Raw genomic sequence first — 16,039 nt, 5'->3', positions numbered from 1 at the left:
TTCCAATTGAGGATCACGGGAGGGGCTGGAGCCTATCCCAGCTGTCATAGAGTGAGAGGCAGGTACACCCTGGATAGATCGCCAATCTGCCCACAGGGCTAACACAGAGAGACAAGTAACCATTCGCTCTCACATTTACACCTATGGTTAATTTAGTATCACCAATTACCCTAACCCCATGTACATTCCTAGACTGTGGGAGGAAATCAGAGCCCCCGAAGAGAACCCACACAGACGCATGGAGAACACGCAAACTCCACACAGAAAGACTGGATTCAAACCCAGCACTTTCTTGCTGTGAGGCAGCAACACTAACCACCGCCACGCTGTGTACGATTACGATATCTCAGATGCTTAGTATAACACACACAATTGTTTTCCCAGCTTTTGCTTTTCATTGTTCTCACTTTTAATCAGTTCTTTCTGCCTTTCCAGTCTACTTTATTTTGTACTATCATTTCTCAGATACAAGATTTGTCCCTGTGTTTGCTAACCTTTTAGAATCAAAGCAGGCTCTGTGAAATCAGAAAGGGAAAATCTTTGACAGCAACAACCTCTTGTGCAAGTGTGTCCTGGGACCACATAGGCAGCATCAACTTGGCATGCATGTGGAAGCATGGTGAGAACTACAAACTACAAACAGAAGTGCTTGAACCAGAACCTCCTCTCTGTGAGGTAACAGAGTGCTGACCGCTGAGACCATGCTGTCATGCTGCATGTGTACATCTTCATCAAAGTCCCTTCAAAAGTTATTATCTATGACACTTATTTGTTTTTAATTGTACAGATTTCAACTATGGCACACAAAAAACAACTTTTCTCACCTGACACTGATTTCCACAGTGCTAGTGTAAATCTATGCAGTCAGTCATACAGCTGTACCTTTTCCTGGGATTGATGGATATAAGGTGGTCTGTTTCCAAATTAAAAAAATTAAAATAATCACAACTAATATAGATTTATGGCACGGTATATCCCTCCCACTAGCTGGTTTTCTTAACGGCTCCTTGATAACTTTTTGAGCTGTCATTACATCACATTAAGAAACTATGATGAGCATTTTTTTTATGTATATACAGAACAAACAACTGATGGGTGAATCAAAAATGTTGCTACAGAGGAAAGTAGCAAAACACGACAGTGAACTTATGATGAGATCATAAACTTGGGTTAGGGTTCATTACATCCAGGAGGAGTAATTAGCTTGCAATAGATGTGATGACATAAGCCCAGGAGACAGATATTATTAGTGATGCTAAAAAACAGATTTAATTAGTCAAAAATATCTTCAGTACCAACACAGAGCAAGATGATAGAAAGAGAAACAAAGTAGAAATAATAAAACAGGCTGCTTGAGGGTAGAAGCAGAAAAAAAAATGCAAATGAAGGTAACAGTACAAGGACATAAGGCAAAGGTTTCAAAACAAAATTAAATCCAAGGGGGAAATCCAGCATATGAAAATCAGGTTGGGAGAAAGAGAGAGAGAGATTTAAGTCACGACACAGGAAGGGCAGTAACATTACAAAGGGCATAGTCTAGCAAGCTAAGTTGAGTAGCCCCTGAGGCTGCCAACAAAGGAGGTTATCACACTGGGAGCCTGGCCGGGCACGATATATTCCCGCCCAAGGGATAAGTGGTTAAATCGCTTTATTTCCTACTCTAATGAAATCACATCATTTGAAATTGTGTTACTGATTATATACACACAATAAATACACAATACTGTGTCACATGTTTAGGCACTAAAACATTAGTGTTAGAGTTACAATTAAAAATACAGTGTAATATAATGAAAGCTCTTTGCTCTTGGCAAAATTGTTTAATTTAGTCAACATTATAATGCATTTTTCAAATAGTCTGATTAATTCAGCTTATGTACAGTGGGGGAAATAATTATTTGATCCTCTGCTGAATTTGTAAGTTTGCAAATAAATGAACAGTCTCTAATTTTTATGGTAAGTTCATTTTAATGGAGAGAGACAGAATATCATCTCAAAAATCCAGAATAAAAAAAACACATGTTATGAATAGTATTTGATCCCCAAGCAAAACATGACTTAGTACTTGTTGGAGAAATCTGTGTTGGCAAGCAGAGCAGTGAGATGTTTCTTGTGGTTGATCGCCAGGTTTGTACTCTTTTGGCCCACTCCTCTTTACAGAAACTCAGTAAATGGTTTAGGTTTCTTGGTTGCCACTTGGCAACTCAAAGCTTCAGCTTCTTCCACAGACTTTCTACAGGATTGAGGTCTGGAGACTGTTTAGGCCACTCCATGACGTGCTTCTTCTTTAAGTATTCCTTTATTGCCTCTTTGGTATTTTTAGCGTCATTGCTGTGCTGGAAAAAGCTGTAGGGGATCAAATACTTATTTCACTCAACGACACATAAATCAATTCATAACAAATATGTAATATCTTTTTTTTTGTTTGGTTGATAGTCTGTCTCTCTCACCATTAAAATAAAACTGCCATAAAATAGATATGTTTTCTGAACTTACAAATTTAGCATATTTTGATTAGAGATGCCCGTTTTAATGCTAAAATCATGTGTTTGAACAGGCAATGTGTTTTCATTTGTTTTGTACAATTCATGTAAAGCTTAGCTCTGACGTGCTCAGAATCCTTGGTGCAAAGACTCCATTAAGGAAAAGCTTTCATCCATCAATCTTCTACCACTTATCTGGGTTTGGGTCATGGGGGGCACCAGTCCAACAATCAAAATCAAGAAGTGGTGGGATGCCCATCCTCAGCATTGTCAACAATGGCTGAGAAGAAACTGCTCCTGGCTGTCAATAAATGTGATCAGTATTCAAGAAGACCTGAAAATGAATTTGGTTTCATACACTGCCTGTGGACACAGAACCTAACACTGTACTTAGCTCAATTGATTCTATCATGTAATATAAAATAGCTTATAATTACAATTCCTTTCTTCATCTCTTCCTAAAAATCTAAGCTATACTTGCATCATTCAGTCACTGTCGCATATTCCTCTCATGCAGTATTACACACACAATCCGATACATTAAATAAACCTTGACATTAGAAGCAAAAGAAGGCAGAACAAAGAGCAGTGAAGTTGGCTTGGCATTACATGATACAAACTACAGAATGACTTTGAAAAACAAAGTCTCCTCCCAAACTCAAAAGGTAATCTTGCATTTTCTTTCTCTATATTATCAAAACTATCTCAGCAATACTGTCCCTCATTGTTTCCATGTGTTTTTATGCAGTTGCCTGATGTTTCACAGGCAGCAGCGTGAGGCAACATGCTAAAATTCACATAAAGGCCTCCGGTGTCATCGCTAACAAACATTTTGTTGAACGTTACATAGTGAACCTTTAAAAACAACTTTTAAAAAAAGTTAAATGGTGCGAGCAGATGAGCTGTCTGCAATTTTGAATCTGTCTGTGACTTTAGGGACTGTCTGTACCAGTTCACAATACAAATGGAAATAATGGAAAAAAAATTTTCACAGATTTCCAAAAAGAATCCTAAATTTAATTGAGGTAGTCCATGAAGGAATTTCATGGCAAATAATAGATTTTATGTCTTGCTGAACTCTTTGTTCATGTTTCACTCTGAAACATTCTGTTCCCTTTGGGTGATTTCTAGTTTCTGCAGATACATCGTGACTGAGCTTTGTACATCCAGGTCATTTACAGTGGTGCCAAAACCCAGAATGGGGGGGCGCAGCAGACCAGGACATTTCAATGCTCTTCAGCATGCTTTATTTCACAGTTGCTGTTAAACATACACGAATGGCCACAGCTCTACCACTGCCGGCCGCACACATCACCAACAACAACCACAACTCAGACTGAGCAAAGCCTTTTAAGTTGGCGTGATAGCAGATGCCGCGCAGGTGCGTCCGTCTCACCTGCAGCACCATCGCAGACCCCGCCACACCACCCATCCATGAGCTACTGTTACTATAGCTGGCATATTTATTTCAAGTTATTTATTTCATATTCTGTATAGTTTTTCATATTTATATCCTGTCCATATCCTGTACATAGCTTGTACTCACTACAGCCTACATACTTATAGTTATAGAATATTCACAACATACTTCATACCGTGTACATTATAACATACCATAATAGACCCATTTCTGTAATATACTTACATATCTATATTATTGCTAATATATATTGTAATATATCTATATCACTAAAGCACTTCTGGATGGATGCAAACTGCATTTCGTTGCCCTGTACCTGTGCATGTGCAATGACAATAAAGTTGAATTCTATTCTATTCTATTCTATATAACCCTTTCACATAAAGCACTGACATGAGCAACTAAACCGCACGAAAATAAAACACGAACTAAACATAACTAAACAAATATTATCAAATATTATCAAATTGTCATCTAGTGGTTCAGTGGGTATATAGCTAGCAGCCTAGAAAAGACATTTTCTTCTACTATGAAGACCGTATTTTTCCCCTTTAGGTTGTAAATGTTCTCAGTTGCCTGCGTTCCCCACTGTGATAAAAAAAAAAAAAAAATCCTTTCATGTCCTGGAAATAGCACACCCAAAATATTCCCAGTTTCTTTCCAGTATTATGGAACATACTTGGGGGATTTCCTGATGTAATAACTGTATATCACATTGTGATGCAGCTCAAGCCCACACATTAACCACAAATACATGCAAACAGTTATATAGCAGGAAATGCAGGATATAGCGCAAAAGCTATTTTAATTTTGGGGGGGATGGGACGGGCTATTCCTCGTACAACCTGGGATTGTTCCCCCACACAGTGTGTCATCACAGCAGCCCACACTCCAGACCTGGAAAGAAGCCCACACTCCAGACCTGAGGTACTGTAGTAGCAAACCTTGCAAGTTTCAGCCAGTGATTCATCCTCCTTCATTGTAACAACACCCACATGCACACTCATACAGCCACATGGTTCTATTATAACCAGTAACTGGCCCCTTAGAAAGCTTTCTTATAATACTTAGGAATTCTCGTTCAATTAATAAAAAAATGCTTATTCATGAACATTCCTGATGAAAACTGTCCATGCGCCAGGGTCAGGACATTATTTATCCAAAATGCAGTTTACACTGGCTCTGCAGTGACTTCACAGAAGGCTACACTATCACTGTCTGTTAGTATAGTCAGTGCAGTCAGCGTGAAAGCAATCCCAAAATATGAGATAAATTAAGATTTTGTGGGTTCATAGATAGATATGCCGGGTAAATTTCCTCCTTTAAACTAATGGTGTGTCCTGCTAATGTATTGGTTTGCAGATGAGTTTGATCATCAGGAGAGATTTCAAGCAGATAAAAAAGGCAGAGAGAAGGAGATGAACAGATGGCTGATGGCTGGAAAGTAACATTCCCAATTTACACACTGTGATTGACACTTCAGTAGCACTGTTAGGAAAAAACAAAAAGACTTCCTCTCTCACTCTCTGCATCTACACACAGTAAATTATCACAGAGATTTCTGCCAAGTACATCTATCTTGTCACTGCACTGATTCATACACTATGGTGTTGTTGTTTTTTTGATGAATTTCTTTTCTATCGAATATAAATGTTTGTGTGTGTATTCTGCACTTTCATCGGGAAACCTTTCATTTATTTCCATATGAATTCACTTCTATGGATGAACTTGGCCTGATCGTATGCCGTTTTCTTTTTGCAGCCTGCCTATATTTATAAGGCAGAACCCAACAGCATTAGATTCTGCGCATAAACAGCATCATCTGTTGAGTGAACACACACAAAAGAGCTCGGTTTATGCTGTACGGCATAATGAAGGCCAACGCCAACCCATCTTGATGCGTCCATCTTTGTAAGGATGTGCGACTTATACGCAAGGATAAAGATCACTAAGCTGAGTGGCGATGGATGCTTCATTCATGCTGAGTCATGATATTAGGGCAAAGCTGATCAATAATAAACATCCATCCACATGAACCTCAGTTAGAGGCTCTCAGGTGTGTAATTTGAAACCAGTGAACCACAGATTGTATTTAGCGAAATGTCAAACTACAAAATTCCTTTAAGTTGCGGACATCGCTCTTACAAAAAAACAAAAATGTAACCATACCCTCGAGCACTTTTCGTGTGAAGACCTCGTTGAGGGCAAGTTTCACCAATACTCTAGGACCAAAAACAACTCTTGCGACTCACAATGGCACAAAACTCATCAGCCCTTCATCTGGACAAGCTAAAAATAAACGATAGAGAAGGAGTCCTAGTATTGCATTAATGCACTGAACTCACCCCTGATTTTGTGGAGCTCATGGATGAAAGAACGAGCAAACGGTCTAAAGTCTCCCACAGCAGCACAGCTCACAAAAGTTCATGAGAGCGGATCTGTGTGCGACTATTTGAAGATGTGTGCCAGGGTATTTGTGCTGCCCCTCAGTCAGCGTGTCAGCAGCAGTTGTGTATATAAATGGGTACAAGAATGCTCTAAGCTCATAAATGGCATGCGGCACGCTAATGTGAGGACACTGAATTGGCACTATTGTGGATGCCAGTGTCTCACACTGAGGGCCTGCAACTGTCATGCTTCTTTTTTATACAAATTTACAAATAAGCAACAATCCTTAACATCTGTGATATAGTGTATACATATACAGACTAATGAGATGGCAAAGTAGAGCTTGATCAAAGGGTCAGGAAACAAAGAGTAAAATGAGATGAAAAGTATTGCTGTGGTACTGAAAGCCTTTTTTAGTAACTGTGGGCTGTGGTCATAATCATGACTTAGAAATAGCAGCCACCTGTTGGTGCTGGAGATTCTGGCACAGCATAGAACGGCAGGCTGGTCGCTAATGGGAAACAATTTACACAATTTGTCCCATAGTGACAAAAGACTGGCAGAAATGGACAATCCCTATCATATTAAGTCTAGACATTGTATTCCATTGTTAGATCTATGCTGTTATTGTCCTGATTTCAATAAGAAACAAAGAAACTATATATTTAACCAAAGAAAAAGTAAAACACCAGTATTAATTAATAGATTAATATTATGTATTAGTATTATTTTTGAAGATAAAATTATACGTATAATAGAACAGCCTGCGCTTTAACAAAGGACATTTGTAATTTTTATTGTTATTTTTCTAGGTTCGTGACAACTGCCAAAAATGCTAAAGAACACGTTTCTAAGATCTGTCAATTTCAAATGTATACAAAAGAAAAATAGATATTTCTGAAGAAAGGTCAACTGCAGAGGTAAGTGTAAGTTATGCTTTATTCAATGGAAATATTTATGCATCGCTAGTATTCTACAGTTTGGTGTAGAATAAAAATAATGGCATTGGCATTCAATGCCAACAAATAAAGCCCTCACTTGTTTTCCCTCACAGAATTTGGGATGGCGAAATCTTCAAGAAACACACGCTTCAGTTTCTCTAAACTCAGGTACTTTTTTTTTTTGTATCTTTTTTCAGCCAAAATCATATTTGCAAGAAAGAGCTAAATAATTACTTTATATAACCAATTCAAAAATGTAGCATTGAATCTCTGTTTTTAGTCATCGACTTTTTGTTTTCATTACTGGTCGTTAGGAGAAATCCATCAGCAGCTGACAGGAGGTTCTGCATGACGTGGATCAGCACGATGGTAAAAAGACAAGTGGAGAAGCAAACTGCAGAACTGCGTAGAGAGTTTTCTCTCATGAATCAGGCCCTGAGAGAGGAGATGGCAGCTGAGCTTCAGGAACAGCTGAGAGAACTATTGTTAGAAGAAACAGACAAGACACCATTGTGCTGCAGCAAGCTGGGCTCGGACCTGAGATTGGCGTCGAGGTGGCAAAGGGAAATGGCGGGAGGATTCGAAAACACTGACGAAGACTACGAAGATGGGGAGATACCAAAAACATTAGCCTTTTCTGAAACACACAATGACACAAACAGCATGTTCATATTGAGAAAAAGCCCGAAAGAGGAATCCTTAAAGATTTCATTGACCAGTGATTCCAGTGACACTGACTCAACAATTAACAGAAACATCTCCAAAGATGTACAAGGGAAGCCAGACTCAGGTACATGCAAGCAACAGAAAAATCAGAGCTCTTCCTCAGATGTCACTCCTATCTGGGACAGCGCCGCTAATCACTTCTGCACTACGCAAAGCTTCATTTCCAGTGAATTCAGCCATGAGAGTGAGGATGATAATGTAAGAGAGGCTTTGATGATGGACAACCAGTGGAAGGAATGGTTGGACAAGCAGGAAATGAAAGGATACAGCCACAAAAAAAAGCCAGTTAAAAGTCAAAACAATATGGAAAAACAGGGAACGGCAGCATCTGGTGTACCAGAGAAAAAAAAGGATCAAAACTTGAAAAGGGGTGACACTATGAAGAGATTTAAGACATATATCAGTGATGTCTTTAGCTCTCATGCATCGCATAAGTGGAAGAAGTTTGAAAATGAAGATGGAAGCTCATGAAAAACAAAAAACAAAAAAATAACTGATAAAAACTGAGCATACAATAAACTAACTTGTGCATTACGATTATAGTCTCCAGCTTCGATTGACTTTTGAGTTGCAGAGCACATTAGCTTGATTTACAAGTTGGTAAGTGCTGAAAAAATGAGGGTAAACCTTTCTGGTGACCTTTTAGGCCACATAAAGGCAAAGTGCCTGCCTACAGATAACCTTTATCTGACATCCGACACCCTGAAAGGAAAACTAAACAACCTCTCACTGAATCAATAAAAGGCAACGTTATGTAAATGAATCTCTGGCCAAATGACTGCAATAAGTCTGTACTGCGATTTAACTTGATTGAAACAAAGTGGTCTTTACTGATACGTGTAAACAAACTTTTCTGTGATGAACAAGAATGCATTCATCCAGTGGATAAATTTGAGCTGCAGATTTGCAGATATAACATAGGATAGGATGGCCCCAGTTTTTCTTTTTAGGCTAAATGAGAAAGTTTCATGACAGTTTAAATTCATACTTATATGTTAGATACAGTCACACAAGCACAAAACAACAGAAAATAACTTAAAGTATCCCATATATTACCTTACAATATATTATCATATATTACCTTAAAATGTTTGTTTAGTGACGTAGGTGTGCACTCCAGTGGTATTATAGTTTAGATCAGTAAAACAGTCACAAAAGGAATAAATCAGAAAGCCATAGCAGCAGTAGTAGAAAAAACATCTACCTTAAAAGAAAGGTTTTGTGTGTGTGTTTCTGTGTGTTTTAAGACTTTCTGCACTACAGTTTATTACATCTACCAAGTGTATGGATTTTAACTGAGCTATTTTATTGCCCTCTTTATTACCTCTTATTCACATCCTACTGCCTTCTCTGTTTTTAAATAAGAAATTTCAAGTTAGCAGTCGATATTTCACAGAGTGAGAGGAGTTCTCTTGAAATTCAAGTGTTTTCCAATATCTAAGAAGAATATTAATCAAGGGAAAATGTTTAAATCAATCTGATAGCATCCCAGCTGCTTCAGAAAACATAGAAGTGCGATACAGATCCCTTATTTGCTTTAAAAGGATACGGTACTTATACTGTCTGGAGAGTACGGACTGTAGTGAGTTGTCGGTATATTTTCAGTATAATGAATTGCTTATGATCACGTGCATTCACTGAGCCAAGAAGCCTTGCTGTTCGCATGCTGTTAGTTTCCTCTTTTCTCTCTGGGGGGCCATGTCAGTTTTGTACCAGTAGGTGGCACTAAGTCACTTCCAAGGTCCAGCAACCTTTAGATGCAAGCTCAGCAAAATGATGCAGTCAGGGCCTTAAATACAAACATACCCACAGGGAATTTTGACTCAAAAAATCAAAGTCAAAATGTATCTAATGCGGTAAAATTCAAGCAAAAAGTAGATATTAGCTACAGTATGTACAGCTGTTTGTGGGAGGAAAAAAGTTTTCAAATCTTAGCAGAAAACCACTCAAGTAATCGCTTATTTTCCTTCCTACTTTTTATAACATTGCCAAACCATAATTAGGATGTAAGCATGTAGTGACTGGGTGGCTATTAAATGCACTAATTGTCTCAGTGAGTGTTAAGAGCTAGACAAACATAAATCTACAATTCATATCCCATTTGCTAAATATTTGTTTATTTTAAACCTACGTGTGTAAATGCTTTCAGTAGGATTTCAACAAAAAATGATGTCACCATCTCTGTATAACAAATTATATCTTGGTGTCACTGTTAGAGTGGCATCACTGTATGTGTGCATAACAACTGCTGGCAAGCTTTCAGTTGCCTCCAGTCATTTTCAGGAAACATCATCATCAACAGCAACATCCGACCTCCTGGATTCTTTAACAGGCCCTCATGTGAAAAGAATATCTCTGCCCAGCCACTATGAGATGCATCCTTCCACACCAATGTTTCAGGACAGCAGCGGTCACGTCTGTTCCATGTTGGGATGGAAACCCCAGAGCTTGAGCTGAGTTAACTTTAATCTGCTTACTTATGTTAATAAAGGAATTTTCACGTTTTCTTACTTGCTATGTTTGACCTACATGTGCCATGTAGGAAAATAGGATCGCATAGAAGTCTGCCAAGTCAAATGTTTGCTCACATTCACAAAAGTGATATTGTTCTGTCGTGTGTTTTTATCTTAGGCTAAAACTCAGTCATTGCAATATTAGAAAGAAACCCCCAACAATCAGATGATCCCCCAGGAGCAAACACTTGGCAAAAGTGGGGAGGAAAAACTCCCTTTCAAGTTAAACTCTACACTGTTAAAAAAAACATCCTAAAACAACGGTAATATTCCGGCAGCTGGGGCGCCAAAGTACGACCGTGAAATAACAGAAAATAACTGTCCCATAAAAATACGGTTATTTTCAGTAATGAAAATAGAGTTTGTTGCGCTAATTTGACATGGGATTCTGCCTTTTCCAAGTGCTTTTAGACATTAAATTAGGAACATTTTTACGCGATCAAACAATGAAATTACCTATAAACAAGGTCACTGAATGTGGAAATATGAATCATAATACGTAAATGTACAGAAATATACAGTTAACAGTTGGTTTACGTAATAATTGATTGCATGCCCTGGGACAGACTGACAGAGACGAGGCTGCCATATTGCACTATCGGCCCCTTTGGCTATCACTAGTAGGCGGTAGGTGAAGAGTCTTGACCACGGACACAACGACGGAGAGCGTCCAAGCTGGGGCGCGAACCGACAACCTTCTGATTACAAGGCGAACTGCCAACTCTTGAGCCACGAATGGCCTAACTAGCAACGACAATAATACTTATGTGATGTAACACAAGCTTATAGGGATCATGTTATATACTTTCCCATTGCATTACATTTGAATTCAACAGTTCAATCTTTCAAATAACGGACAGATATTTGTGAAATCATGATACATTTGTGAATGTATTTTAACAATCTAAATATGCATATGTACAGACAGATACATTTAATAATCATGACAATTATGTTGTATTACATTACAATGATTTAACGTTAACTTACATTCAAAATGTGAAGTCAAAGTCTCTTTACGTAACTTTAATGATATTCTAGAAGAACAGAACATTACTGTGAAATGCACAGTAAAATACCTTCATATGAGGGGTTTTTCCTACGGTCGCAGCCATACCCGCGACCTTGTTGTTAGTTCACATTCATTGGCCGATGCTTAGCGTCATGTTATTTATATTAATTGCAATTCCTACCTCTACATTTCTTTTTCAAAATATATAATTAGCACAGCGTGTCCATGCAATGTTTTACATTGTGGTATGCAGAGAAATCTTAACAAAGAAGCTCACAGAGAGAGATCGAGCTTGTGATTTAACCCCAAGCTAGTACACTTGCCGGTGCTACAATGTGCCTCAAGGTTCAACAACAGCACAACAGAAGTCACTCATGGTACAGCACTCTCTCTACAAAACAACAACTGTCAGTGATGCTGCACCACGGCGTAAACACAACATTCAAGATAACAGTTAAACGTAACGTAACCATAAACAATAAAACAAGAACATCTAAACAGCAGCACATGCCCCAAGGCATGATGGGAGACATTTCTGGATGTATTTTTACGATCTAAATATGCATATGTACAACAAAATATATTTAACAAACAAGTAAATTGTGTTTTATTACATTTACAGTGATGTTATGTTATTTTACATTTGACGTGTCAGATCACAGTCTACTTATGTAAATGTAATGCTATTCTAGAAAAACAGTACACATCTGTAAAATACACAGTAAAATCATTTGACATTACTATTTTTTGGAACAGTGTACATCAGCCCTACAGTCATGCAAATTCACTTCTATATTCCAGAGATTTTATCAAATAGTGGACCAAAAACCCCTAAAAGAGGCAAGGAAAAAGTGAAGCAGCTCTTTAAATAAATGACTCCCGCTGTAAATATTTTCCTGCCTCACTCTGACACTCTATTAACAGCTTTCTTTCAGTCTGTCTCTCTTGCTTTCTCTGGATCAATAAAGTGCCTTTTCAGATGATTGCAATGGCTTCCCAAGAAACCCAGTGGGCAAACAAAGATGTTCTCCTAAGTTCAAGCACTGCAGATTACTTCATTCTAAAATCAGGCAATAGTCCACTCTACCTGCTCTATATTGTTTTCTTAAAGGGATTCATTATATAACTTCAGACGTATTTCTAGTGGTTTATAAATCGTTAATATGTTGCTGACATAACCCATGTTATAGGGAGCACAAATACTCAGTATTTCAACTATTAAAATATAACTTTTTAAAAGATGTCATTCTACAGTCATTTGAGAACTGCATTTATATTTCAAAATAATCATTATCATAAGGGCAATATGCACACCATGCATTAATAAGAAGGCAATCTAAACTGAAATGCCAGACACATTTTTTCTTACTTTATTTACTTTAGCTACTAAAGATCCAACATGGACCCTGATCAGCTGCAGAATAAAAAACACTTATGACTAGCTGACCACTGTGGCAGCTTAATCTATGCTACAAGGAAGCTCATTTACAAATATTCAATATCTCTTCCTTACCACAGAGGAAGTGGGGCCTGCATTGAGTTGCAAATAATCTGCATGTGATTAGCATGAAGAGCTGGGGAAAAAAATACACACACACAGCTTCTGGCCACAGTGTGTTGTTTTATCTGGTAAGAATGGCCATACCCCACCTGTGTCATGTTACTGTTGTGTCCTTGCTTTCATCTTGTGCATCCAACCTTTTAAAAGGTGTCAGCTGGTAGGTTGTTAAATTTCAAAAGAGTTGAAGGTTAGAGGAGGACACATAAAGTAAGAGACACACAAGCTTTGATTGGCCTCTCAAACAAGGAAATGACTTTTATATTTTGTTAAATAAACCACAACTTTCCCGATATTCACAAAATGGGCTATTGTGGCATGTCATGTGAAATTCGACTACCCTCCCTACACACGAATCCCCTTCCTACACTGAACCTCTGCTTTGATCTGATGATGATTAATCTATGTGGGAGGGCATTAAGAGTTAGAAAGCTAATTCCCCAGCTCTATCCACCATTTACAGGCTGACCCGTCACTGCCTGCTCTCTCATCACTCTGATTGTCAATCATGTCTGCAACCACTTCTGGTTAATACAGTGTACATGCCAGATCACTGAATGCTACTGTACTTAAATGAGAGAGTTTATTGTGAGAGAAACGCCAGAGCCACATCAATCACTTTGTCTCGCTTGTGTATTGGTCTCATTCAAGAAGGCACATCAGCACTTCTGATTCATTTAGCAGCATACACCGTTATGCTTAACCTTGTCACAAAAACACTACGGCCTCAGAGCATATTGAGCGAATGAGTGTGCATGGCTATATGTGCCTGCGTTTGTGTGTGTTCTCGTGTTTGAAACTGTGTGGCTGAGACTGCAGAGGGCAATGCTGGAGGGCAACACAGTGTCACAGCTCTGAGATCCCAGCTTGCAGTGCACAGACTGTTCTCTTGAGAAGCTGGGGTGGACTTTGAATTTGTCTTGTGCTGGAAGAGTGTCACTATCAGAGAGGATAACACTGAGGGCAGAGGAGATGAGAACTATATCAAGGAGACAATTCAGGTAACATTATCTCTCAAGGACACAGAGAGGTGTAGCAGAAGAAAAGAAAAAGCAGAACCAGAACAATTCTGACAGCTGCATAATACCTACATATTAATACCGAACAACCTGCTTATATTCAACCTATAGCTGAAATGCTAAAATGCATCTTTTTAGTGTATTTTCAACTCTTCCACTCATTTTTTTAATTGGTGTTGAATTTCTACTAGTATTGTGAATAAATGACAAAAATATTGAAAGCCTAATAATTTACATAGCAACAAAACAAAAAATCCAACTAAAAAAGGCTACGTTGTTAACTGCATGAGCAGAAAGCAAGGAGACACCGCGCTGTCAGGTCACTGCTTCATAACGAGCGTAAGCGACAGCTAATGCTGACTCACATTCAAACATGTGGGCACTTAACACAGACAAACCTGAAGGGAAGGGCCTGGCCACAGGCTTTGGTTTCCAGTCCTTCATGAAACAATGCAAACCACTCAGCTGCGCCTCAAACTCACATTAAATCTCATAAATGTTTCTTGTCTGCATATATGACCATAGTTCAGGATTTTCTGTGGCAGAAACACTAACACGCTCCAGGCACTGCAACACACTCAATCACAAAGTGGAGAAGTAAACCTCATCAACATTTCCAGATGGTGTCAGTCTTTTGTCAACGTGAAAATGTTTTGTTTTTTTTCGCCTCACTTCACAGTGCCAAGGCGTCTTTGCGGTCAGCATCAATCATGTGTCTGTTACAACCGATGATCCCCCCGGGCTGCAATGAATCCTGATTTAAGCTGCTGTCAAGACACTTTAAGAACGAGGCCATGGACTGTTTCCAAGTGCCCGCGATTCTGCTCTCACAACACTACTCAGAAGACGACCACTAGTCATGCACTTATTCCTACAGGACATCCAAACATAGCTCATTTCACAGTCGGTGCATTAGCAAATCAGGACAACAGGTTAAATTACCCCTGAGTTACAGTTTCTTATATTTCTGGACAAGATCAGTCTGCAAGATTTTGATTTTAGTTAGCTGCTTGGAACAGCAAGCCAAATGTCTAAAAAGATTGCCTAACTTACTTTTTTTAACACAACATGTAAAGTTAAGAACATTTTAAAGCACTTAAAAGATATGGTTAACATTATCTGACAGATTTCATCAATACAAATACCCAGAACTTGTTTTACATCAGCTATATTTCGCAGTAAGCTGTGACAGCAGTCTCTGTGACACAAAAGCCACTTCCATGGTTGGTAAGTGTTAAATATTTTAAAGTACTAAATATGAGCTGAGCAGAGGAAAGGAGAGTGCAAAGAGAAAAAAGTCACGATGTAGTCTCTGGGTGTGACTGAGAACTGGAAGTAGAAGGAGCAGTGAGTGTCTGAGTAGCAACAAAAAGAGGCAAAGACTGTGTTTTAATGAAATATGTCTCAGTTGCTCTTGAATTAAATGTTAAGTTTATACATACTAAACAAGTAAAACAAGCTGAGGGGAGAGCTACAACATTTGTTTTAATGTTTACCACACCTGTGTCACAAACTACTTTGGCCACAATACACAGAGTGACTTATTACAACTACAGCACAATACCACAGACAGCAACACTTCAAGTGTCATGAGAGATAAACATATGATGGATGCAGAATGATGGAGCTAAATGTAGTGTAAAAATAATTGTAAAAGCAACCTATGAGCAGGCATTTAGCGGCCGTGGGAAGTAAGAACTCCCTTTTAACAGGAAGACACATGCAGCAGAGTTAGGCTACAGGTTGGGCAGCCATGTGCTACAGCTGGTTTCGAGGGTGAGGGAAGAGAGAAGAGTAGGGAGGTCAGGATTAAAAATGTATTAGTACAAACTTGTGACATATACTTTTATCCCTACTTCGCATTGAGAGCTAGTTTTCACATAATAATACAGACAGACAGACAGTCGGGCAAAAATTTAAGATGCTTTATTTCTACAATGTCATTTATGTTTTATTTTCACACAAGTGCACACTTTTAA

At 38.5% G+C, this 16,039-nt stretch overlaps 2 protein-coding genes across 5 annotated transcripts in view; one reads left to right on the top strand and one right to left on the bottom strand.

Moving 5' to 3' along the window:
• The window catches only part of mctp1a (multiple C2 domains, transmembrane 1a), a 140,900-nt gene that overhangs the window by 117,842 nt on the left and 7,019 nt on the right, over positions 1-16,039 (bottom strand). The window lies entirely within an intron of this gene.
• Positions 7,180-8,489, top strand: LOC101485966 (uncharacterized). The gene is made up of 3 exons (XM_004544379.3): positions 7,180-7,211; positions 7,346-7,400; positions 7,547-8,489. Exons 2-3 carry the CDS (start codon positions 7,354-7,356, stop codon positions 8,427-8,429), a joined length of 930 nt encoding a protein of 309 aa, XP_004544436.2. The 5' UTR covers positions 7,180-7,211; positions 7,346-7,353; the 3' UTR covers positions 8,430-8,489.

This window comes from Maylandia zebra, linkage group LG12, assembly GCF_041146795.1.
Source record: "Maylandia zebra isolate NMK-2024a linkage group LG12, Mzebra_GT3a, whole genome shotgun sequence".
Lineage (NCBI taxonomy): Eukaryota > Metazoa > Chordata > Actinopteri > Cichliformes > Cichlidae > Maylandia > Maylandia zebra.
Note: the sequence above shows the minus strand (reverse complement) of the source record. Positions and strands in the feature narration are given on the sequence as shown.

What these genes read in the sequence shown, in the direction of transcription:
- LOC101485966 (XM_004544379.3), top strand. Translation starts at nt 7,354, where the DNA reads ATGGCGAAATCTTCAAGAAACACACGCTTCAGTTTCTCTAAACTCAG. An exon ending in TTCAGTTTCTCTAAACTCAG is followed by an intron (nt 7,401 to 7,546) that starts GTACTTTTTTTT and finishes ACTGGTCGTTAG; the next exon opens with GAGAAATCCATCAGCAGCTG.